The sequence below is a fragment of the Artibeus jamaicensis genome, unplaced genomic scaffold (assembly GCF_021234435.1).
Source record: "Artibeus jamaicensis isolate MK-2021 breed Jamaican fruit bat unplaced genomic scaffold, CSHL_Jam_final contig_354, whole genome shotgun sequence".
Lineage (NCBI taxonomy): Eukaryota > Metazoa > Chordata > Mammalia > Chiroptera > Phyllostomidae > Artibeus > Artibeus jamaicensis.
Window position 1 is genome coordinate 1428415 of NW_026521803.1, and position 26360 is coordinate 1454774.

At 39.0% G+C, this 26360-nt stretch overlaps 1 protein-coding gene across 1 annotated transcript in view; it reads left to right on the forward strand.

Annotated features, from left to right (window-relative positions):
* L3MBTL4 (L3MBTL histone methyl-lysine binding protein 4) overlaps nucleotides 1-26360 on the forward strand; it is a 435810-nt gene that overhangs the window by 232735 nt on the left and 176715 nt on the right. Inside the window, exon 13 of the mRNA XM_053664334.1 lies at nucleotides 2732-2846. Within this exon, the coding sequence (XP_053520309.1) occupies nucleotides 2732-2846 (115 nt within the window). The remainder of the gene's footprint in view (nucleotides 1-2731; nucleotides 2847-26360) is intronic.

The following is a 26360-nucleotide window of genomic DNA, read 5'->3' on the forward strand; positions in this document are numbered from 1 at the left end:
TCCTGCTGAGATTCACTATGTGTTCACTCATTAAGACCATTTTTCCTTTTTATTGCTTGAACTTATTTTAATAGCTACTTTAAAATCATTGCTGATTACAACATCTGGGTCATCTCAGGGTCTCTTTCTATTGACTGCATTTAAATTCTTTTGTAATTATATTGTTTAATATAACATAATAAGCCAGAATCTAATGTCCTTTTTAAGCTTTTCCACTGGATAAAATGGATTGAGTTGCTGACCCTTCTCCTTATATGTTCTTCATAAGGACTTATGAATTTCATGGCCAAAAAAACCTTTCATTGAATAGATATAAGATAAAGAGTAGTAGTTATAATACTATAGCTTTTAAAGTTTTATTTTGTGTAATTAAAATTTTATTTAAAAAACTTAAAAGCTATAAAATTATGAATATACATCACATTTTTGACAATTGATGCCTCTCAGCATGCAGTTCAACTGGTACATGTCTGTGTTTTCATATACATGTCTCTTTATGGTCCCCGCCTCAAAGGCCGGGATGGGCCAATGAATTAGATGCTGCACGAGGATACTACACGCTGTGTCATTTCAAGTCATATCTCAAGGGTCCATCTAAACATGATGGAGTTAGTACTTTCACACATGGGTAACAAGTTCTGCTTGTGGAGTTCACACGCTGAACTGCTACAAGCTGTCCAACAGGTGACGGGTTTGACTGCGTTTTTAAAAATTAACTGTGGCTCATATTCACCTGCTTACTTGCATGTCTAATAAATTGTTATTCTGTATTGGACATTATGAATGACATAGGATACACAGTTTTGAGTATTTTTCTTCCATCAATAAAGAGTTTGTTTCATCAGAGTTAATTATTGGGGATTCTTCTTAATCTTACTGAAGTTTGATTTTAGCCTTTTTTAGGGCTGGTCTACAGTAGCTCCTACAGTGGTGTGGTTCTTATTCCCAGAGTACAACTTTTTTGGATCCTCAGTCAAATTTTCGAGGAATTGTTGAGATCTTTACACTCTGGTCTCTCTATTCTCCTAGTCAAGTGTGAGCTGTAGTGTCTTCGTTTTACTCAAAGCTTGTGCCATGTGCTCTCCGCTTGCCTTCACTGAGTCTTACCTCGCACATGTGTGGTCCAGCCTTTGACTTCTAGATAGTAGCTCTATCTTCTCTGTTATAACTTTCTCCTCCAATTTCCAGTTGCTTTATCAGCTAGGAATAGTAATCTCTGTCTCCTCGGCACAACGTAACTGCTTTGTTTATGTTTTTCATCCCTGTGCTATTATCAGGAAATTCTCTCCACGCTGATGTCCTGGACTCAGCTGGGTGTACTTGGTGATGACATTTCTCTGATGCCTATTGTACAAAGTCTAAAAACAATTAACTTCATATATTTTGTCTAGTTTTATAGTTATTACTATAAAAGGGCACTCTGTCATGTATAGAAACCTAATATGGTAGAAATATTCTTTTTAAAGTTATTTCTAAGATTACTGGTTCTCAAACTTTAGCATATATCATATTCACCTGGAGGACTTGTTAACACACATATTGTTAGGGCCCGCCCTTTAGAATTTCTGGTTCAGCAGGAATGAATCATGGCCCAAGAATCTGCATTTCTAACACATACCCTGGTGATGCTGCTGGTCTCGGAACCACACTGAGAGCAACTTGCTTAGAAATAGGGATCTTGAGGAAAATACCAAGACTCATTTGGGACTTAATACACACAATTTTTCTTTCTTTTTATTTCCCTGGTCTTGTGCTCTGAAAAATAAATTTATATTTTAGTTGGTTTATTATAATGCTAGGCATCTTTATATTTTTATTTAAAATATGATTTTCTAAAAGTTTTTAGTTTCTTGCATTGAACAGGATATGTTCTCCCTTTAATTGATAGTCAGAAACAGAATATATGATAGTAAATAGTTATAAAATAATGAAATATGATAGTTTTATTTTTGTCTGCACAAATAAATATTTTCAATAAAAATCTTCTCAGACATGGAATTCAATAAGTTTCAAAACTAAGTATTTGGTTTTTATTTTAGAAATTGGACTTTATTTCAATTTAATCATTCTCAGACCTGTTTGTATATGTGTGTCATGTGTGTGCATGGGTATCGGGTGTGTATTTTGTAGGTAAGAGACAAAACAGTGATGACCAGTAGGATTGCTGGACCTGGGTGATACTTCTTCCTCAGATTTTCCCAAAGCTTATAATTAGTAGCTATTAAGATAACTGCTAGTTCTTCTAACTCAGTAGTACATTTTGTCTGCTTTCTTGGCCTCTGTTGTTCCAATGACTCTCTCTCTCCTAATTTTTAAACATTTTGAAATGTATTGCTTCTTTGTACTCTAATTTATTCATCCCATATCTGTATAAGGATTGTACTGATGTCAAATGGTGATTTATTGCTGATGCTGACATGGTTCTTGTGGTGGCTACTGGGACCGGGAGTATCCTTACAGCATTTCTTAGTTGGGGAAATTGATTGGTCGTATTTCTTCAAATTCGAATCAATCCTGAACAATCGTGTTTGTTTACCAATTTCATTAAATTCTTAGAAAAAAATGGTGCAGTAGACTTTGCTCACTACAGTGGAAGGACAGCACATTTTAAATATTGTTTCAGCTGTAATGTGTGATTAATAAAATTTCATTCAAAGTTTTGGAGAGCTGTTTTCCAGTGCTTTGATATAGGGATAGTGAAATTAATCATTAACTACTCATTATTCAACAGGTTCATTTTGATGGCTGGGACCACAAATATGACTACTGGACAGACGCGGACAGCCCTGACATTCACCCGATTGGATGGTGCGATGTAACAGGGCATCCTCTGGAAGCTCCATGTCGTGAGTATTTTGTCTTTGCTGTTGCTTTTCAAATACTTAGCCTGAATTCTTAGCCTGAAGAAACCTTAATGCTGTTTCTTCATGTCATTATAAGTGTCTGAAAGCTAAATATCAGATAGGTGAGTTGATTAATCATCACTCTAGCCACACTGAAAGCCTATTACTCTCAATTAAGCCTCAAAAGGCATGTTTCATATAAACAAAGAGTTATAGTCATTAAGAAATTATTTTGATAGTATTATGTTAAAGAATCTTCATTTTGTACATTTTAGTTTGGAGAACAAAACCAGACCTAAATCCATCTAATTTGGCCATTGCTTTTAGCTGAAGTATGTTTTAGTTTTTCGAACATTCCATCTTAATTTTTGATAGAATAGATTTCATAATGTTTTAGAAAAAAACAAATATTTATTTTCTTCATTGTTCCATTTTTATTTTTAATAGTAAGTATCTGGAAACAACTTAAATGTCCAGAAAAAATATTTTAAATTTCAGCAATTAAAAATAGTTGTAAAAATTTTATAAAACCCTTTATTATATTGGTATATTTATTATTTCTGTCTTTCAAGCTACTGAAAGGTAAGAAGAAAATTAACCACTGTAAATTCTAATGGACCTCATACCAAAATATGTTATTCATTTATCTGAAGGATTCTTCTGATCAGAAAGGCACATGGCTAATAACTAGGTTGAAACATATGTGCAGTTTTCTCCATTCTTGTTTGTTTTGTTCCTTCACTGCTTCTGTTGCCCTCCCTGTGGCCTCTCGGAATGAAACTAGTGAGTTACTCTTCAATGAAGATATCTTACATTGAGCTATCCCCAATGGTGCTTGAACCTTAAATCTAAAAGGGCATCTTTGAAAGAATCCCTTAACTTCTTGTATAAATGAGATGGGTCCCTGGAAAACTGACAGGCATCTTTACAATTTCCTAGGTTCTTTAAAAACCACAAAGTCAATAAGGTACAGGTCCTTAACGGAGCCTGCCGTGCATCGTAAACATAGGATTGGTACGCAGAGAGGGTAACACAGGGGCACCATGCTCAGTATACGTTGGGAGAAAAGTGTAAGCATTTGTGCTTTGTGGTTCCTTCGATCCTACTTTTTATTCTTCCAGATTTAACACCCCAGCATGCCAGGGAAATGGTTCTTTCTTTATGGTGACCACCCCCAACACCCACATGCACCCCTCAGTCTCTCATCCCGGTAACTTTCTCAAGTAGGAATGATTTAAACAGAGGTAAGGATGGATCATTTCAGGTATAGTGACAGTTCTCTGCACTCCACCTCACCCATTACCTGCTCTTTTGTCAAGCTGCTTAACTGACTTCTTCACTGGAATATTTCATAAGCATCCTGAAGCCTGTTGGATGCTTATCCCAAATGTAAACATCATCCCAAGCAAAAAGCTTGCTTTTCTATTGTTGTTCCTACTTGCTTCCAAAGCTCCTACTTCTTATTCGGAGTTATTCTGGACTCTGCCCCCTCCTTACCCCTCCCTCACCCCACACATACAATCAGTCATTACGTCTGCTGATTTTCTCTCAGTTTCTCCAGAGTCCGTCTTTGACCTCTGCTCCTCCCAACACCATTGCACTATTTGCACTCTCATCATATTTAAAAATGATTGTACAGATGAGTTACACAGATTTTCCCCAAGAGCCTGGAGTGCATCTAAAATTTCAGGTTCCAGGTGGCAATATAGCCTAATTGTTAAAAGTGTAAAACATGGAGTCAGAATGCTTACATTTGAATGTCAGTTTTTTCTGCTTGCTGAGCTGTGTCTATTTCCTCATTTGTTTAATGGAGGTAATATTAGTATGTCTAGCTCCTATATTTATAACAATGAAACAGGGTATATATATATATATATATATATCACTTCAAAAACATCCTGACCCATAGTATGTGCTCAATTAATGTTAGCTGCCATCAGGAAATTGCATAACATTCTATAGATTTTCATTTTTATATAGGCGTGTATAAATTATTAAGGATTCCAAAATTTGAAATGGTGCTAAAATTAAAATCTGACTGAGTTTTCAAAATATTTCATTTTTTCTGAAGTTTGACTTCCATGTGTTGGCAGTATTACGATTCCTGTTTGGCGTAGTCACACTCAGGTGATTGGACTACCTGTGATCTGGGGGGAAGACCATTTGTAATTGGCTGTCTTCCATTGGTTATGATGTTTGGTTACTGCTGTGCTTGTTTTTTGTTATAAATTTGTTTGGATTAATCATTATTAATGTGGGTTGCTCAATTAGCCCTATGATTTATAATTATTCATCTGTTTAAATACCTAGACTTTAAGACATGCTTATGATATGGTTCAATATATGTCATTTGTGCCCATATTGTTAAAGCAAAAATATGCAAAGTCACATACACAAACACACACCAGTCTGCTGCAAAATTATTTATTTGACACTGAATTCTTTTCCCATTGCTAAATAAAAACAAAGGGTTAGTTTAGGTGCTGCCATGGAATAAAGTTTAAAAGTCTAGAGCTAACTGTTGTACAGGTTCATTCATGACTCATTTTCTCATTTCTTCCTTATAATAGTTTGTGTGAAACCCAAAACTTACCTCATTTTCCCCATAATCATAACGCTCAGTATTTTACAGTATCCACTCAGTAAGGATAGTGAGAAGTAGAAGTTCTCGACACCCTAACCGGTGATTGTGAAGGCCTCTGGAGCTCGAGAACTTGAATGTTCCCATTCAGCTGGGTGGAGTGCGGGTTTGCGTGGCCGGGTGATGACAGGTTCCCAGTAGTGGCCATCCCCAGCCACAGGTGAGGGCTCAGTTTGTCTGTTTTTTCTAACACATAGTACTTCACAGGGGACCTTTTCTACAGTTAGAATCAAAATTAAAACTTAAGATGTAGCATTATTAAGTTGTCGAGATCTTTCTCTCATGCTTTGTATTCCACAGATGTCCTTAAAAAGATACAAAAAGTCAGAACCAAAGAAACCATGCCTGCCATGGTCATCTACTCGATTCCTTCTCAGCAGTCTCTTCAGTCACATCATTTGGAAACTATAAGCCCAGTCACATTTGATGTTAAATTTCTTTAAATGGAGCTCATTTTTTCTTTTGCTGTTAATTATCCTCCTACGTAGTACCTGCTCCATGGGGCAGTAGGATGTCCAATATCTCTTGCTCTGGAAATTAACCAGGTTTGAGAATATGATCAACTTTGGAGTTAGAAAATCTTGGATTTAAATTTCTATTGTGCTCTGACTCTGTGCCTTTGGGCATACTTGCCCAAAGTATTTGGGCATTACTTTACCTCTGGGACTTGCAAGCTTGTGAGATTAAATACCTTAACATCTGATTTTGGTTATCTGAGGCACAGTGGCCCTTCAGTAAATACCGTGTTTCTCGGACTATAAGACGCACCACCCCCCCCCAATTTGGGAGGAATAATGGTTGTTAATGCTGCTGTTGAGTTCTGTGTACATTTACATTGGTGAAATACTATGTTATTTATGTTATAAATATTTTACCATTCTTTTTGCTTCAGTTTTTTTCTATTTTCCTCTAAAACCTAGGTGCGTCTTACGGTCTGAAAAATACAGTAGTAGGGCTGGGGTGAAAAGTGCAGGAACGTTTGCTTCCCAGTCACCATTTCTCTTCACTGGTCCAGAAAATTAGCAGTTGACTTTATTTCCTAAAACTTACACAACCAGTAAGCCTTTTGCATAGATACTTGTTATAACTGCACTATCCATAGAAGTGTTGCTGATCTCTGAGTGAATATTGAATAACAGGACAGGTCACAGCATTTAGTGTTATTGATTTAGGCTTAGGATAATCAGGCCCGATAAGCCCTGTTAAACTAAGAACTAAAGAACTATGCTGTTCTTTTTAAACAAGTCTTTCTATGTCGTGGCAATTCTGTACCCAATTCCAATGTGTGGGTTTTTCCCTCACACCAAGCAATTCCTACACCACCTGAATGCCCTACAACTCAGCTCCATTCTGACACTCTCTCCCTGAAGATAGCATCAAATTCCACAGGTGAGCACTCAGTCCCACGAGACTCTCCCTACTTCAGATGTCAAACAGAAGTCCAAGTTTTTACCTTTCCTTGTGAAAAATTGACTGTAAATCATAGGTTTCCATGACCCCCTCTTTGGGTTCAGTTAATTTGCTTGAGCAGAACTCAGGAAACCAGTTATGAAGAGCTACATAGGATGAGGTCCTAAACAAAGGAGATTCCATCTTCATGAAGTTCGGGACCCAGCATAGCGGCACATACATATGTTCTTATTCGATAACCTAGTAGTTCTCCAAACCCTGTCCTTTTGAGTTTTTATGGAGGGTTTATTACATAGGTGTGCTTGATTAAATCATCGTCCACTGGAGATTGAACTCAGTTTCCAGCTCCTCTTCCCTCCTCGGAGGTCTAGGGTTGGGTCTTAAGGTTCCAACCCTGTAATTACAGGGTTGCCTTCACAGGCAACCAGCCAGCCTCCTCCACAGCCAGCCTCCTGCTTAGGAGCTTTCCAAAAGTCCTCATCTCATTAACATAACAAAGGATGCTCATCACTGCCATCACAGGAAATTAAAGGATTTTAGGAGTTCTATGCCAGGATAGGGCTATATTTCTTATTATAAATATCAATATCACAACTGCAAATATACCACAAGTGAAATAAAATTATTCTCACTAAATTGTTCAGTAGCTAACTAGTCAAATAAAATGGACATAACTGCTTCTTAATAGAGATCTTCTCTCTTAAGCACAATTAACCATTCCTTTGTCCGTTGTAGGCTGTGCTACTTTCCTCTGGTCTCCTTTTGCCTCTCGATGTAGACTCGGGGTCCCTCCACCTCTGGGTAGAGTGTGTCTTCTCTATACCTAATCCTTCTAGCATTTGGACCAAGAAGATTAAGTCATTTGCTGTCAAGATTCATGTCTTCAAAACTTTGATATCCTTGGGGAGCCGAATTTTCTCTTTATCCTCATCATTCTATAGTATGTTGTCCTTTTTTCTTTGTTTTGTTATTTATTTATTTATTTGGCCACTCTTATGCCCAGAACTGTCCAATGGCTTCCTGTCTAACACAGAGTTTGTTCCAAAGTTCTTCCTCTCACCCAGAAGCCCTCTGCAGTCTGGCCTCTGGAAGCTCCCAACAGGGTTTCGTACTTTTGTCCTTGCTCACGCAGCTGGCAGCACTGGCCTTGCACTAACTCCAGTACGCCAGCAGGCTTCCTTGTCTGCTTCTGCCATTCCCGGGACCCGGAGCTTGCAGGCGTCATGTGCTCCCAAGGCTTGTTCAGAAGTTCCCCCCCCAGAGATGCCTTCTCTGTAGAAGGGGTTTACTAACAACAGCCCTGCCCTTCTTTAGCTCCTTAGCTGCTTTTGTGTTTCTTAATGGCAGTTCTCACGGGCTCACCTGATACGATAAGCTTATTTGTTTCCCTTCTCCTCCCTTCTCCATCACTAGAATACCTCTCCCATGCTGACAGGGAACTCCGGTTGCTGCTGGCCCACTCCGCCCTACCTTCAGCTGGTGGCTCAGCCTGTTCATTCACGCAGATGTGAATGCACCACTTGGTAACTAATAGACTTTTCTCACCAAGTATGTGGAAACTGTTTTTTCTGAAATGACGAGGAACCAGTATGAAATGGAGTGACATAGTGGGCTTCTCAGCCCTCCAGGGATAGCGCCCCCAGGAGGGTGGCCCTTTCCTCCTCGAGGCTGCCTCACCACTTGTGCCATGGATTCCAAGTATCACCAACTAGAGAGGAGCAAACTGCTCTCTCAGCTTAGGAATAAAAATAAGTAGATGTAGGAGAGAACATTCAGTTTGTATTCTTGAAAAATCCGAGACAACCTAGAAAAAGTGCTTGATCCTCAGGAATCACCAAAGATGTGGTTGTGGAACATAAAAACTGGCAGGATCCTCTGAGCTCATCACGCCCAACCTGTGACTCAGAGGCAGGGAGACAGTGTTTGCCCAGCTTGTTGGACACAAAAGTGGATCTCAGGCCCTAGTCAGAATGGACTTATTGACTTGCCTGAACCCTTCCCTCTGGGGAACCCAGTGTGTAGATACTTCTATAATCATGTAAGGCTCCTCTCCCTGTCACCCCTCTTTAGATGGGAAAGTAGGTGACCCACTTGCCCGTTGATGTGAGGTTCCAGCCTTGGAGAAGCCTGTGGAAGTGCTGAGTCTTGGCTTCCAAAAAGAGGCGGCACCCTCTCTTCTGCAGCAACAGCAGAGTTGCAGGAGGCATGATGGGAAGAGAGTGGCAAAGAAAATAAAAATAAGTGATATTTCAGCACAACCTCGTGCCCAGAGAGTCTGAAGTAATTGCACATCATTTGTGATAATCAGCAGCTCACAGGATTCACAGCCGTTTTTTGGAAAGGCTGACTGGGCCTTATCTTTCCATACAGAGGAATCCTTATTGGGCCTGGGAGGAGCCCCTGGGTTCCTACTGAAGATGGTTCCCCAGCTGGGTGTTCCTGGCTGTTTGCTGTAGTCTGCACTTCTCTATTTAAGAAAGTTCTGTATCTTGCCCTCAGGCTTCTGCTTATTTACCAGGCCTTTCAGAGACCCTGTGCCTCTTATTGAGGCACAGAAGAACATCTGGTCCCTTCTGGGTCCCAGGCAAGTTGTGCCTTAGGCTCATTAACTTGGCCATTGGTCACTGCTACATCAGCACCTCCTGCCATGTGGGATCTTTTCCTAAAGATGTATGGCCACCTTCTAGTGTACTACAGAAAGCAAATAGCTGGCCCTCGCCCCAGCCTCCTTTGGAGGCTCTCTATTCGAAAATAAATACTCCTCCCACCTTTACGTCATCCTAAAGCGGGGGTGGGGGGTGGGGATACAACAAGAGAGGAAGAATGTGAGTACACATACCTCTACCTGCCCGCCGTCCCTTCACCTCACATCTGCTTCACTCCTTTCAGTTTCTTGAATGCAAATTCTTTCCGCCCAGGGCCCTTGCATATGTTACCTTCTCTGTCTGGAAAGGTCTATATGCTCCTGTAATAGAGGGTTCTTTCTTACCTCAATCCATCTCAAGTGGTTTCTTCTGAGAAAGGCCTTTCCTGGCCACATTTTCTAAAAATCAGCCACCACTATTATTTCCACTTCACAACTTCCTTTTCTCCACAGTGCGTAGCACAATATGTAACTGTTTTAATTGTCTGTTTCCTTGCTTTTTGTCCATTGTCCTCATGGGACAATAAGCTTCACGAATGAGGGTCAATGAGGGTCATTGTTTCTCTAGTGTTTGGCTTCCAATAAGTATTTTTTTGTATGTTCATTTCTCTAAGAGTTGGTTAGTCACTTACACCAAAACATGCATCTCTCCACATTGGGCTCTTGCCTGCAATCTTTTTGGAGGGAATTCTTGAGTTGTAGCTACAGAATTAGTCTAGTCAAGACTAGTAGTAAAGACATGGGCCAAACACTCCTCGTTACCAACAAAGGAAACTTTCATAAAGAAAAAATTGACAGCAGGTAAAGGAAATTTTCTACCTGGCTTTCATGTCTACATAACTTTGTTATTGTTCTTTCTTTAGCTTCTGTTTGATTTGTATTCGGAAGTAACTGTGATGCTTGATTACAAAGTAAATTAAATGAAGCATTACTTAGTAAATTAAATGAAATTAAAGTATATATTAGTAGAATAGTAATACAAAATATAATGGTATGCATAGCTTTTATAATTAAAGACCTTGAGAACGTGACTAATTTATTTCACTGTTAAACATAAACAAACAAAAGAGAACATAACTTGATAAAAGGTACAGTGAATGTTTTGCCCATTTGTTTCATTACACAAACAGAATAGCTTGTTAATACACCATATGGCCTGATATATTGTTTATCCTGTTAAGTGAGATAAAATTCATACATCTACATTAAGAAGTGAATAATTAATATAGCCCTCTTTAATGAAAATTTGGGAAACTGTGAAATTAGAAAAGTTTATTCCATCTGAGGTAGAAATTCACGTAGATTATAAGAGTTGATGCGATTATAGCCTAGGTGTGGAATGATAAATATGATGTTGGATAGATGTCATTCTGAGGAAAATAATGAAGATTGTTAACTTAGTCAGGTAACAGTACATTTTCAATTTTACTCTTTTTTAAAGACAATTTCATAAGTAATCTATAGTACTTGTTCTTCCAAAATACAGCAGGCAAGTAATCAGCAGTTTTAAGAGTCCCTAAGTACTCATTGACTTAATAGACAATTACAGTACATTGTGTTTAAAAAGAAAGTTAGCTATTTTAGAAGTCCCTAATTACAGATTTACATGATATACTTCTCAGGGAAAAATAATTTCAAATTTGAAAAACATTTCAAAATGTACTTAGAGTTTTAATGATATTAATCTGTTTTAAATGGCTCTTATTGAAGTGCTTATCCTGTATATTCTTCCTTTTGGAGGTGAGAAAGCAGAATTCATTTACTTTGTTCTAAAACTTAGCCTTTGAGATACTAGTGGCAGCTCAAAACAGTTTTACAGATTATTTTCCCATCATAACTAGATAATTTGGTTTGCTGCTGTTCAGTTGAGATGCAGTACAGTAAGGTGGGTCTTAGTCTTCCCATTATAGATACTGGTAGATTCTATCTAAAGAAGATACAGCTCTGTGCAAAGTTACAGACATTTAACACAAATACTCACCAACTTCTAGAAGTCATGGGCTGACTGACTCACTGGTTTGACAATAAGCTGAAACAAGTTCTTATTCTGTCCCAGTTAATGAGTCACCTGGCCATACAGTCATCCCATGGAAATCCTGGGTTGGGCAGAAGATCTTTCAGAATTTCTCTGAGTTTTAACCTTATTCAGAAGATTGTAACACCTTCAAGGGAAGGGGAATGGAACGAGATACAATGATCATGCTCCTGCCCCTACATTTATGTACAGGGCCTGATTCATGGAAACCTTGAGTGATCAGCTGAGGGCCTGAAAGTAGTACTTAAAAGGAAGGATCTTATTGTCTTGGAGGCTAGTGTTGCTGTCATCATTGAATAAAGATTTACCTAAGTATACTGAACACTGTGCTAGGACTTAGAAAGTCCCTGTGGGACTTTCTGCATTTGATCACCATGATGATGAAACTTGGAGGGAGAGAGGGCCCTGCATACAGGCAAGACAGAGGACCTTGGTGGAGGTCATGCGGGTGCCACAAGATGCTCCAGCTGCCACAGTACCAGGATTTGGTGTGAAGAGATTGACATTCCTGTCCCAGTATTCTTTCTGATACTCACATTAAGGTCTCATTTCAATTTGGGGATCAGAGTGGGGATGAAATTTTGGGAATGACACTCTGGTTGTTGCTTGAAAGACAAGCTCAGCTGTATTAGTATCTTAGAGATATTTTGTTCATCTGTCTTCCATGATTTTAGAAAGATTAGAAAATAATTGTCTGTTTTATTTTACAAATAGATATATCCTTAAGTGACTCCCTGGAATGAATATAGAATCAAATATTTTTATTGTAAAATAAGTGCTATATATTTGTATTATGAAAATAGCTCTTTTCAGATTATTGATTTCTTCATTTTACTTTACATTTAAGCAACCCGAAATCAACAAGTTGAAAATATATACAAACCCAAAATTCAATGAACACTGAATGAGAAATTTATAGAACTGAAAATTTTATAGCCTATTTGGGAAGTAAGATTCTTTGTCTTATATGTTACTTTTTATACATGTTTTGCTATTTATTTCAAACCAAGAAGTAAAGCTTAGATTTTTTTAGCAAAGCAATAAGTTTCACTTCAATATATAACATTACTATGATTATAATGATGGCAGAACACCATCTACAGGTTTTAGGGCTCACAGCTTGCTGCACCTGTACATCCAGCACCATAGATGGATCATAGATCTTTCCTTCATGACCTGCTCAGAAGTTAACATAGTTAAGAGCTTCTCCCCCTAGAGACCACAGACCCAGAGTCAGAGCTACTTTGACCAGGCAGTAGCTTCTCCCTACTATGTTTAAATGGCTGCTGGACTGTCTTCTGACTCTCACCCACCCTGCAGCATTCTTTAGAATACTCCTGACTTTATTTGTATTGTTTCTGCAGATATTCTCTATATGTAATGCTGTTTCTATAATCAAATACTTGAGAGCTATTATGGTTGAGAACACAGTACTGATCACATACTGTACTGGTATTACATCCCAGCAATGCATACCTTCTGTATTACTGATACTCCCCTTCAAGATATTATTCCCCTTGAATAATCCTACATTATACTTAGTGCTTCTGTTTTAAATGATATTTTATTGATTATGCTATTAAAGTTGTCCCAGTTTTCCCCTTTTGCACACCCTCCACCTAGCACCCCCACTCCCTCAGACAATCCCCACACCTTTGTTCAACTCCACGGGTCATGTGTGTAAGTTCTTTGGCTACTCCATTTCCTATACTGTACTTTATATCCTTGTGGCTGTCTTGTAACTACCTCTTTGTACTTCTTAACCTTCTCACCTCTTCACCCATTCCCCCATACCACCCGCCCATCTGGCAACCATCAGAATGCTCTCTATGTCCATGATCCTGTCTCTGTTCTTCTTGTTTGTTTAGTTTGGTTTTTATATTCAATTGTTGATAGATTATATTTTTTGCCATTTTATTGTTCATAGTTTTGATCTTCTTTTTTAAAATAAGTCCCTTTAACATTTCATATAATAATGGTATAGTGATGATGATATCCTTTAGTTTTTTCTTGTCTGAAGAGCTCTTTATCTGACCTTCAATTCTAAATGATAGCTTTGCTGGGTAGAGAAGTCTTAGCTGTAGGTCCCCACTTTCCATGACTTTGAATATTTCTTGCTGATCCCTTCTCACATGCAAAGTTTCTTTTGTAAAATCAGCTGACAGTCTTTTGGGAACTCCCCTGTAGGTAACTAACTGCTTTTCTCTTGCTGATTTTAAGGTTCTCTCTTTATCTTTAATCTTTGGCATTCTAATTATGATGTGTCTTGGAGTGAGCCTCTTAGCATCCATCTTGTTTGGGATTCTCTGTGCTTCCTGGACTTACATGTCTGTTTCCTTCACCAAATTAAAGAAGTTTAGTTTAATTATTTTTAAAATAGATTTACAATTTCTTGCTCTTGCTCTTGCTGTTTGGACCTCTTGAAGTCGTCCCAGAGGCTGCTTACACTATCCGTTTTTTTTTTTGGATTCTTTTTTCTTTTGTCCTGATTGGTGGTTTTTTGCTTCCTTATGTTCCAAATCATTGATTTGATTCTTGGCTTCATGCACTCTACTGTTGTTCCCCTGTAAATGTTCTTTATTTCAATTATTGTATCCTGTGCATTTCTGACTGGGTCTTTTTTATGGTATTCAAGTCCTACTAAGGTTCTTGAGCATCCTTATAACCAGTGTTTTGCACTCTACATCTGATAGATTACTTATTTCCATCATGTTTAGTTTTTTCTGGAGTTTTGATCAATTCTTTCATTTGGGCCATATTTCTTTGTCTTTTCATTTTGGCAGCCTCCCTGTGTTTGTTTCTGTGCATTAGGTAGAGCTGCTATGACTCCCCTTTTTGGTAGCGTGGCCTAATATAGTAGGTATCCCATAGGGTCCAGTTATACAACCTCCTCTATCACCCAAACAGGGCAGGATACACCAAATGTGCCTTACGTGTGCACTGAGTATACCATCTTCTTGTATTTTAGCCTTGATTGCTATTGGCAGGTCAATGAGAGGCCAGTCAGCTATAAGGATTGGCTGTGACCACTGACCACAAACCTCTGCTCTCCATGGAGGATGAGCTGTGCAGGGGCAGAATGGTGATTCCTTGATGTGGTCTGTAGCAGGGGTTTCCCAGGAGGTGCAGGCCAAGGTAAGCCCCAATCTATGTTCTGTTTGGGGCCACCCTGCCTGAGCTATAAAAGTAAGCTGAAGTGGCTGCTACTGGTACTGGGCTTGGAGATTCCCAAGCAAAGCCAAGCTGTGAATGTAGGCTGGCTGCTGCTGGTGCCAGGCCTGGGACCTCTGAGCAAGAGCTATGGGGGCCGGGGGTTTGCCAAGGCTGGCCATTTGAGAGGATTTAGGAAGTTGTGAAGCGTGAGCCAAGACCAGCTATTCATATGGAAAAGTCACAGTTAACAGGTGTGGTGGGCCAATAAGTTTGGTACGCTGGATCTCAGGGGATCTCCAAGGGGTGCCTAACAGTGTTAGCCAGGTTAATGGAGTCTCAGATAAGGTACCCAACTGCTGGCTCTGTGGCTCTGTTGGAAGAGGATTCAGAAAAGGGGCAATGGCCTCTGCCTGCCTTTCTGTCTGGGAGAAAGCTGGCCCCCAGCTCTTGTCTTGATGGCAGGTACTTCAGTTCCTCCCTGTGTGCCACTGGTGCCTTTCAAGCTGTTATGCTGGTGCTGGAGCTCAGAGGGAGTGAGTCTGAGTAAGTCTGTGTGTGAGTTCTTTAAGAGGAACTGCTTTGGACTCCAGAAATTTCTTCTACCAACTCATCCTAGCTGGTTTTACAGCCAGAAGTTATGGGGACTTACCTTCCTGGAATCTTGGGCTGGGGGCGCCTGGTATATATCTGAGACTCCTTGCTCCTGAGCTTTCCCTCCCAAATTTTTATCTACCACACGTGGATATGGGACCAGCCTGGTCCACATCTCCATCCTTCCTACCAGTCTGAATGGATGTGGTTTCTCTAATTCTGTAGTCATCAGACTTTCATTCAACTCAATTTCTGATCATTCTGAGTGATATTTGTTCTATAGTTTAGTCATAATTTTGATATGGTTGTACAAGGAGGTGAACTGTGTTTACCTGTGCAGCCATTTCAACCAGACGAGTGCTTCCTTACTTGCCTATTTCCTTGACCATTGAAAGATTTTATGGCTTAGGGAATTGTAAAGCATAGTAAAAGAAATACAGTTTTTATAAGTTTTTTTAAATTCATTTGGTAACATTGGTTAATAAAATTATATAGGCTTAAAGTGTAGAATTCTATAATAAATCATCTGCATATTGCATTGGGTATTTAATACACAAAGTCAAGTTTCCTTCTATTACCATGTATTTTAGGTCCTTTACTCTTTACCATCCAATCACTTTTTCCTTCTTGTAACCACCATACTGTTATCTGTGTCTATGAGTTGTTGTTTGTTTGTCTTGTTTGCTTATTAATGCTTTCAGTTTTATATCACACATATGAATGAAAAGTCATTTGGTTCTTTTTCCATCTTACTTATTTCACTTAGCATGATATTCTCAAGGTCCATCCATCTTCCCTGAATTCAAATTATGCTACAAAGCAATAACAAAGAAAACAGCATAACATTACCCTAAATAGGTAGTTCATTTGGTTAGAGCATCATCCCAATATGCCAAGGTTGCAGTTTGATTCCCAGTCAGGACATATGCAGAGAGCAGCCAGTGTGTGCACGAATGGGTGGAGCAGCAGGTCGATGTTTCTGTCTCAAATAAAAAATGTTTAAAAAGTTATATAAATAAATAAATAAATAAATAACCTGGCATTGGCAAAAAAGCAAGTTTTTATTCTGTTATATGAAGCGTATATTTTTTAGATTGTAGGAACATCCTCCATCATTTCCTTCAAGGTCATCATTCTTTTTTCATACCAATGGACTTATTTTGGAATGGAAGTCATTAAATTGGAGAGGAATCTTTTTACGTAATATCTCTAAACAAATTTTATACAATGCCAGGCAGCCAGGGAAAATTCAGCAGCAGTGGAGTAACATCTTATTCCAGGGTTAGCTTCTAAATTCAGCAAGTAAGGCAAAAAATATGTTTAGTCACAACTTCTGAAAACTGTATCTCAATAAGCCCAGCATGGGAGGTTGTCCAACATCATTGAACTAAAGTGTCAACACATGTTCAACATTAAGTGAAGTTATCGGCACATTGAGGATGATGCTATATGAAAACCATAATACACTTTAAATACTAGGACCATTGCAAGGTCAGGGATCTGCTCCCATTGGGAGGTACACGTGAGGGTTGAGGAGAGAAGTGGTGGTCTTTCTACCTGTGCATACTCCTTACCATGTCCATTGCTCAGTAGTGTGATGGATCATCCAGACTTTATTCTGTTTATTTTATATATTTAATTACCTTGACATTCATGGCTACCCTTGCTATCTTTTAGAGCCAGGAATTGTTGATTAAGACAGTGTGTGTACATAAATGTTTCCTGTTACAGCAATTGCTTATTGGGCAGCATAGCAGACACAGATCTGCAAGTTAGGAACCCTGAATTTTTGTCCTAACCACTGAAATATGATATATGATCTGACATAGATTATTTAACCTTCTAAAACTTTATTTCCTTATTTGCAAAAGTAAGTGGATTGACTAGATCAGTGATTCCCAGCCTGGGAGGGGAACACTTAAGAAATAAGGTTCACAAGCTTACCTCTACAATTCTGATCTTGTAGGACCTGAAAATTTACATACTTAAACATCTTTGAGCCCTTCCTGCCTTCTATGCCAGTCTTGGGACCTCTCTCCTTCCTCTAGTAGACTTGCAGGTCCTCCTGATCCTGCTGTGTCCTGGCCTATGGCCTTGCGGAGCCTGGTCTGTTATTGTCCTAAAGCTTTAAATTGTACTGAAATGGCAGTCCCTGGGGTCTATGCTACCCTTACTGTTACACAGCCATAGAAAAATTAGAATTTGGATGGTCAGACCCTGTGGTGGTAGCTTTCTATGAAAGGGGTACCTTTATATCTGTAATCAAGCAGCACGTAGGAGGCCTAGTCTGTGGCATCTCCTTGCATGGAGCTCCATCTAGGGCAGCACTAGTGCACTCAGTAAGGGTTCATCTTTCTCTGTAAAATCTATAATCCAGACTAATTCAAAGTTGCCAGTGAAGAAACTAGTGCTCAGGTCTTGGAGAGAAGGTGAGCTGCTCCTTTCATTTTATCCAAGCACTTATTATAGACATCAGGGTGGAGGATTTTCTTCCTATTGGAAACATTGCAATTCTGACAAAACTATTCACACGTCATTCAATATGGAATGCCATTAATTGTAGAGTTAGGTTTAGAGTAGAAGCTACAGGGAGAAGTGTAATTATTAATTTTATATATAGGGTAGGGGCAAAAGTAGGTTTATAGTTGTTTGCATGGAAAATAATACAATAATTAATAGATCTAGTACAAGAATAAACTCTGTTCCACATACTCACAGTTAGAAACCTACTTTTAACCCACCCTGTACACACACATGTATGTACGTACACATACATATATACATATATACATGAGCTTCTCAAGCAATTCTCAACATTTTCTTTTAAGAATGGCCACAAGCTTATTGGTAATGAAAATTCTTAATGTGGCTATATTTGGTCAAGACTAATTTGAAGAGGGATTATAAATGTCATAATTTCTGCTTTAAATGTAATTTGCAGGTTATTAGAAAGATGTTATCATCCATTGCAATTTGGAATCCCAATTATGGAGTGTGTTTAATTCTTCTAAATAATATATATATATATACACATACACATATATTACATATATATACATACATATATATATTTATGAGAACAGATGACATCTCTGTCAGCAACTTATTTGATTTTTTAGTCAGCAAATTAAAGGTGACACTTTAATTAAAAGTTTCGATGAGAATGGAACTTTTAACAGAAAAGCAGTTCAGGGATTGGGGAACCTCAAAAACAATTCCTGAGTGACCAGACATACTTACAGTATTAGCCTGTCCCTCTTCTTCCTTGATATGAATGAGAAAAATCCTAGGAATAAGAAAGATCAAAGTTTCCATAGTTTGCGCTTCTATTTAGTATCCTGTTGCACAAGGTGCAGCAGAAGGAGGGAGAGGCAAGCAGTTCCAGTGGAGAGAGAGGGACGGAGGGAGAGGGTGATTGAAAAGGACAGACACTTGTTTTGCAGCATTTTCATTTACATAAACCCTGTGCAAAGTCAGTCATTTTTTAAAGCTGATTTCATATAAAATACAAGCTAAAGGAGGTTCAGAGCAAAAGAAAGTAATTGTAGTTTTAAAATAATCTTTGATATAGCATTGTATAAAAGTTAAGGTTTAGAAGAAAGTACATGTTTTTATTTCTTTCTTTAAAGTAATGAAATAATAGGGTCCCTCACAATAAAGCTATCAGTTAGATACGGGTTCAATTCTATTTAGTTTAGTTACATATAAATAAAAATTTTTTTGTGAGCCAATAATCCCTAAAGTTTTTTTATACTCTTAAAATTCTGTGCATCTACATTATCTGTGTGGACCTCTCCCAGGTTTTTCCTGCGATAACTAAAGAGTGTCATTTTTCTGATTTTTTCAAAGTTTAAAAACTAGGTTATCAAACAAGTTTGGCAACATATGAAGGTCTATGTTACTTAGTATATAAAAAGAGTCTGGTTTGGTGTATTTAAGTTGTTTTGGTTTAATTGATGCTTTAAATTCCTTACTTTAAAATGCTAGTGTGACATGTTTGAATGAGAGATGTCTCTAAATCTGTGTTTCTTCCTTTCTGCTTTAATGTCATTACAGCCACGTATCAGCCATTAACACCATCCACACATGCCTCACTGTTGGGTCCCTAATCCTTACAGAGGCTTATGCAACCAGGTCTAAGATGTTCACCCAGACACCTCAGGTCGAATCATTCCATTTTGCAGCAAACCTTTCGTCTCCCTGTTACTGCTGTACCCATGTTACACGCCAGATCCTCTTTTTCTGGGATCCTTGTGTAATTATCCAATTACCCATCATATAATTCTTTCTCTATTTAAAGTTCAACATATGATAAATGCATTTTATCATATTTGCTAAGAAAATCTTTGCCAGCTGCTCCACTGTCTTTTTTTAAATACTGAGCAAAGCCCAATATACCATGTTTCACTTTTTATCATTACTGCTCAGAAGATCTGTCAGATCTGTGGAAAGGACTTCTAGAAAACTGTCCGTTGCTTTCGCACTCTCTTCTTACCAGGATATTGTTTTGTGTGGTGCAGTTAATATCATTCTTATATCCACTGGTCCGTCTGGGCTCTAGCACATTTCTAAGTGTTTTCCTGTGTTAGGTAGATGGTTAATTTATCTTCCTCTGTAATATTGCCATTGTTACATTTTAATGTTTTTTCTGTATCATCAAGTAAATATAACATTCACATTTTTAGTAACCTTTTAAAAGTTCTTTTGTATTTCCATTTCAGAAACTTACTATTCTCTTTTATTTATATGTCATGAAATCTGACAGCCTGAAACCATGGTACAAGCAACCATGGTTTTTAGTTATACTATTTTCTTCTTATTTTTGAGAAACTCTTTGTTATATCACAATAGGTATTTATTGTCCCTAATTTCATTAGAAGATGGAGAGTAATTAGTGTGAGTAACCTATAATTTTAATTTGAAAGATATGCTTATTATTTGCATTCTCCAACATTCAAGGGTAATTATTTCATTAAATCTTCTTAGCAAACTGTAGTATAAATTCCCTGGGTATGGGGTTCAAAAGAAAACAGGATACTAATCTAAAAGCTTCCAATCTAAAAAATGATAGTGAAAGCTTAATTATTTGAAATGAGAACATGTGCATATGTTTATTAATTTTTTAATTTCTAGATTTAATATTTTTTGCATCCCTTGCTCTAGTTTTAGTCTCAGCTGATGATTTTACTGCCTATTTTTCTGAGGACAAAAAGCTCTCAGGGGAGAAACCAGTTACCCACCCCCCATGGACCAGCACACCCTTCTCTGTCACAGGTGCTTTGCCTGCTCTGCCGCTGAAACTGGTGAGAGTGCCCCTTTGTCAGCACTTGGGCTTCACTGGCCACCGCCTGTCCCTCTGTGGCCACCCCCTCTCTCTACATTGTCAAATTTTTCTTCTACTGAAACTTTCCCATCATCGCCCAAACAAAAACAATAATAAAAATATTTGACCGCAAACCCACTTCTACCACCTTTTATACAAAAACTCCTTAAAAATAGTGAGAACTATCACTTCTTCCTCTTTCCTCTTTCATTCTCCTTGAACTTCAGTTGGGCCTGTTCATGTCTATTCTGTGAAAATATTCCCGTTCCAGTGGGTGTGTGGCAGCATTGCCCCAGCTCGGCCCGCTGCCACACCCGCAGCACGAACTCCCGGTGTTCGCACACGTCTGCTGTGCAGGATGCCTTCTCCGGGCTTTCCTCTTGCCCAGCTGCTCCTTCTCGGCCTCCTTTCACACCCAGCACCGAGACTGCAGTCTGGCATATGACAGGCACCTAATGTCTCCTTAAATGAATGAATAACCCGCGGTAGTTATTTTTATGTCAATAATGATAATAAAATATTTTAATTTGTCTGTTATCAGTGATATTTAAATCTGGTCCATTTCTCTGTTATATTCTCTACTGGATATTATCACCCAATGCTATTATCGTTTCTCTATAAAAGAATCAGGTTGAACTTAATGCTTTTTCAGCAGTGGGTAAAGAGTGTGGAGACGAGGATGAGGATGCTGCTGCTTGATTCTTATTTTCTGACACTGGTGGACAATCCATCTGGGGCGCACATACATGTGTCTTCATTTGCTTCAATCAGTGTCAGTGTTGTCATTCTGCTCTGGGTCAGCCCTGTACCAAATAAAATACCAGTTCTAAGGGGAAGCTGCTTTCTACTCAGAAGGCAGAAGACAGTCTCAACTTGTAACACATTCTGGGTGGGATAATGAGCCTTTCCACTCACGTCACTCATGGTTGCCAGTTTGGGCCATTTTGAAATAAAGGGCAGTTCTCTTTCTCATTTCCTAGAAACGAGTGCAATCTCTTTTATTTCTTGATTTGCTCTTGATATCTCTTATCATCTTTACATGACAATAGGTCTGATACCTATATTCAATTCTAGTTTTTTGTTTAAGAACAGTTACTTGATTTCACAAAAGAAGAAACAAAATAAAACTGCTGTCTTATGGATTTTCTTTTAGCTCCAACTAACACAAAAGCCTGTCTACAATGGCTTCATCAAAAAGAGAGTTCTTTTTTCTCCATGACAGACACTGATATGGTAGGTCCCCCCCCGCCTGTCTCGGATCCAGGTTTAGTCTCCCTTTATCTTCTGCCTTCTTCAGCACTTCTGCTTTTGTACTTGGGCCTGTCACCTCGTGAACTCGTACATCTTCGTTCTGGAAAGGTCAGAGAAGGAGGAAATGGGTAAAGCAGCACCAGTGTCATCTTTCCCTTTTAATAAGGAAGAAAAGCTTTGCCTTTCCCTGAGGTCTTATTGCCCAAGGCAATGTTAGATGACCATGTCTGGACGTGAGACAGGCTGTGAAAGCCATCATTTTCAGAAAGGTGCATTGCTGCCCTAAACCAAACCAGGGTTCAGTCAGCAAGAAGGGAGGGGCATTGGGTGGGCAACAGTAGTGTCTGTCCTGGCTGTTTATGGCCACCACGTAGTTCCGTGTGTGGGAGGCGGGTGTATGAAGCCGTGCTGCTGCAGTGTCACATGGGTGTGCAGCATTGCTCGTTACCCAGAGAACTCCCAGTTCACAAGGGTGCTTTCCATTTCCTTGTTGTCCTTGTACTAAGAACTCCGCAATTAGATTAACTCCTGCTTGAGCAGAATTGTTATAGAAGATTTGGAATAAATCAGAAGTTATTCATGCTGCTTGATTTAGCGAGTAGCTCATAATATTTAGAAATAGAAAACCAGATTGATTTTAGATATGCTAAGCTCTGAAATGAGAATCAAATAGTGATTATCTCACAGCATTCTGGTCAGGACATATCAAAATAAAAAATAAGCACACAGGTGTTAACTGTTGTCCTTATGATTCTTTATTTATTCTTAGAACATAATTATTCTGTATCTCTTAGGTGCCAGTCACTGCTTTAGTAGGCACTAGGGATACAATGTAAATAATAGTGAAGGGAAACAGGTGACACACAGATAAACTAGAGAAACAGCTTCCAAAAAGATGGTAAAAAGAAGGCAGGAAAGGGTAATATGGTCAGAGACATTCTCTCTGAAGAAGTGATTTCAAGCCGAGAACATTTTTTTCTAGAGACCTAATTCTCTCAATATCCAAGTTACAAGTAAAATTTTCTTAGCAAAAATGCAGTTATTTTCTGGGGACCTGTGATAGAAATTGATTTTATCGTAGGTTCCCTTTATCCTAGAGGCACTAATATGAAGGATTACAGAATTTACAAGTTTCTTTCCCCATAGATGGCTCTCTGTCTCATTCCCTATTGAGTTAACGCATCAAATATCATACGGAATTTACCAAGGAAATTGTTAGAGTCTGTGCATTTTTATTGCATGTTATTTTTTACTTTTTCATTATGTACCTTGCTAAAATTCTTAATGGAATAATTCTCCCGTTAGTTGAGGTCATGCCTCTCCTTGTAGATCTAACAAGGAGAGAATTATGACACCCAGCAGGGCTCTGGATAAATATTTAAAAGACCACTTTAAACTTTAATTTAATCACGCACATTGCAGTAGTCCTGAGAAACATTCTCAGTAGCATTCATTGAGCGTTGACCGGATACTGTGCACACAGAGTGGCATCTGGCCCGGCCAATGGAAACGCCTGTCAGTTTGTTCAGGGTTTAGCATCCAGGCCTCTGCGATGGTGGTCTGGGTGGTGTATTGTGAGGTACAGTTCGAAAAAGTCTCTTTATATCCTTTTTTTCCTCGTAGATCCTCTTATTTACTGTGATAAGAAGACTTCTTTTTAAAAATTATTTATTTATCTTTTTAGAGGGGAAGGAGAGAGGGAGAGAAACATCAATGTATGGTTGCCTCTAGTGGGTCCCCTGCTGGGAACTGGCCTGCAGGGAACCGGCCTGCAACCCCAGCATGTGCCCTGACTGGGAATTGAACCGCGATCCTCTGGTTTGCAGGCCTGCACTCAATCCACTGAGCTACACTAGCCAGGGCCAAGAATGCTTCTTAATTAGGGACTTGTTTACAATTTTTAAATATCAGTCCCTTGGATTTATTTAAAAATGGCTTTATTTTTAAAGCTGTTTCCAAAAGCTACCTTTGAATTGGGTGGTTCTTATTTCTATTGATCCTTCAAGGTATCTTATGAAGGTATGAGAGCATCAGTGTGTAACACATACTGTCTTATTTTTCTGCAAATTTAATAAAATTGTATTTGAAGTATAAATATTTATTCTAGCATCACCACACATTGAGATCCAGATTCAGTCAGTATTTTTGTGCAACGTAATCACACTGCAGTGCAAATTTCTGGGTTTTATGTAAGACTCTTTTCTTAACCGAGGTCTGCTTGAGGTGCGGACTGCAGAGGAGCCGTCTGTTTGCTCAGTGAGCATTTCCTCAGCACCAGCTACGTGCCAGACTAGGGACCAGTGACACAATAATGAAATACAAACAGCTCGCAGTTCGTGATCTAGTAAGATAGATAACATTAAATAAGTAATCATTTAATTTGTAGTTGGGTAAATGTTATATAAAACAGGAACCTAACGTACTCCTGGAAGGTAGCCTGAGAAAGTGAAGTATAAGCTGTGGCCGAAAAATCAATAGAAGTTAATCCAGGCCTAGAAACAGGAAGCGCGGCCCAGCTTGCAAACACCCTCCGTTGTAGAAGGTCCTGGCAGGTTCGAAGGACAAGAGAAAGACCAGTTTGGATGCAGACAATTTTATATGGAGGAAAATCAAGTGAGATATATCTGAAGAGCTATACAGGAGTCAGACCAGGTGGGCCAGACTGAAGATTTTGGACTTAGTTAAAACAACGAGAAGTTATGGCAAGGTGCTCAAAGGGAAATTATGTGGTTGGATTTGTGTTTGGAAAATGTTATTCTGGTTGCAGGAAGGGGAATGTGATGAAGATAAATTGTCAAGTTAGAGTAATATTTAAGAGATTTTGAATTGATTAGAAATTAATGCAGAGTGAAATGAGAGAGAAGAGATGTAAATGATTACTTCCTGGTTTCTGGAATGGATTGTGATGTGGTTTATTGGGACAAGCAGCTCTAGAGGAAAAGAAGGTTGGGGGCAAGGTGATGACTTCAGTTTGAACAGGTTGAGTTTGAAAACCCTTGAAGAGATCCTAGTGGACATGTATTGGAGTTGAATGTATGGGGTCGGAAGTGTTGGTTCTGGAACATAAGGAACGTCTAGGCTGCAGCCTGCGTGCCTCTGTAGCATACAGTTGGTAAATGGAGCGTTGACATAGACAGCCCCACAACAAAATGTGGGCTCCTGATGTTTTAAGGGTAAGTAGAGGAGGAGAAGCTGGCAAAGGGAAATTATCAGTGTGTGATGTCACCAAAGCTGGTGGACAGTAACCATTCAAAAAGGAGGTAGTGATTAAGAGTTCCAAGACCGCGAGTGTGATGCATACTCAGCAGTGCGTGTTGGGCTTAATGCATAAGGTCATTAATGACCTTAGAAGATAGATTGATGTGGTTTGAGAGGTGAGATGTGAGGAAATAGAGATAAATAACTTCTTTGAGAAGTTTGGCTATGAAAGGGAAAAGAGTGAACAGGAGTAAAGGGAAATGTAGCTTCCAGGTCAAGTTTTAAGCTTTTGTCCTGTGTTTTGTTTTGTCTTTGTTTCTTTTTATAATGGGGGAAACCGAAGTATTTTTAAATGTTGGTAGAAAGGATTCAAAAGTCCAGGAGTAATTAGAATATTTGATTGCCTAAAGATCCTGGAGAATGAGGTGGCTAAGACCCAAACATAAATGGTAAGGGGTTCACTTTGAGAGGGGAGAATTCTCCCCGCATTGCGATGGGCAGGAAGGAGGGAAATGGTGGTGCACGGGTGAGCCAGCTCTTGTGTTCCTAATGCAGTAGCAGGCAAGCTCAGCTACTTCGAGCCAAGCAGTGGGAGTTGGTGGAAGGTCTGGGAGAGTGTAGAGGAGCTCAGGTGATATTGAAGACAGTAAGTAGTTTTGGTAACAGTCTGCACTGTTGTTTAGTTTTTTCCTAGAAGAACTTAGCTACACAAAACCCAGAGCAGGAACATAGTAAATTTTCCCATAGTTGCATTTTGTTTTTGCCACAGCCACTTTTGATAGAAGGTCAGAGAGGAAAAGGAATTTATTTGCAACAGAGAGTCAAATACTGGTTGATAGACTCTAAGACTGCTTGACAGGCTGTAAGTCAAGGGAAGTGGGGACTGATGGTTGATGGTGAGAAAAGAAGGAAAATCAGTGGCCTGGGAAATCCAATGATGTTGAAAAATCATTAGGAGTTTCATGGGATCCCTGAGCAAGCAATTTGGAAGGATGGGCTTTTGTAGTCAACCGGCTGTTTGCTTAGTGATTTTAGAAGTAGTGTCATGGTGGTGATGACAAGACCAGAGGGTCTTCTTTGTGTGTGTGCCTACATGGATTCAGGGCAGAAACCACTGGAAATAAGTTTGTTAATGATCCTGAGGGCAGCATACTGGATGGTATGACTGTGGGCATCAAGGGTGCCTTGGGTGACTGCTGGAGCTGGGACAGAGTGGAACACAGTGAGTGGGGGCGGCAGTCTTTTCTGAGTCACGTGGTGACAGAGGAAGA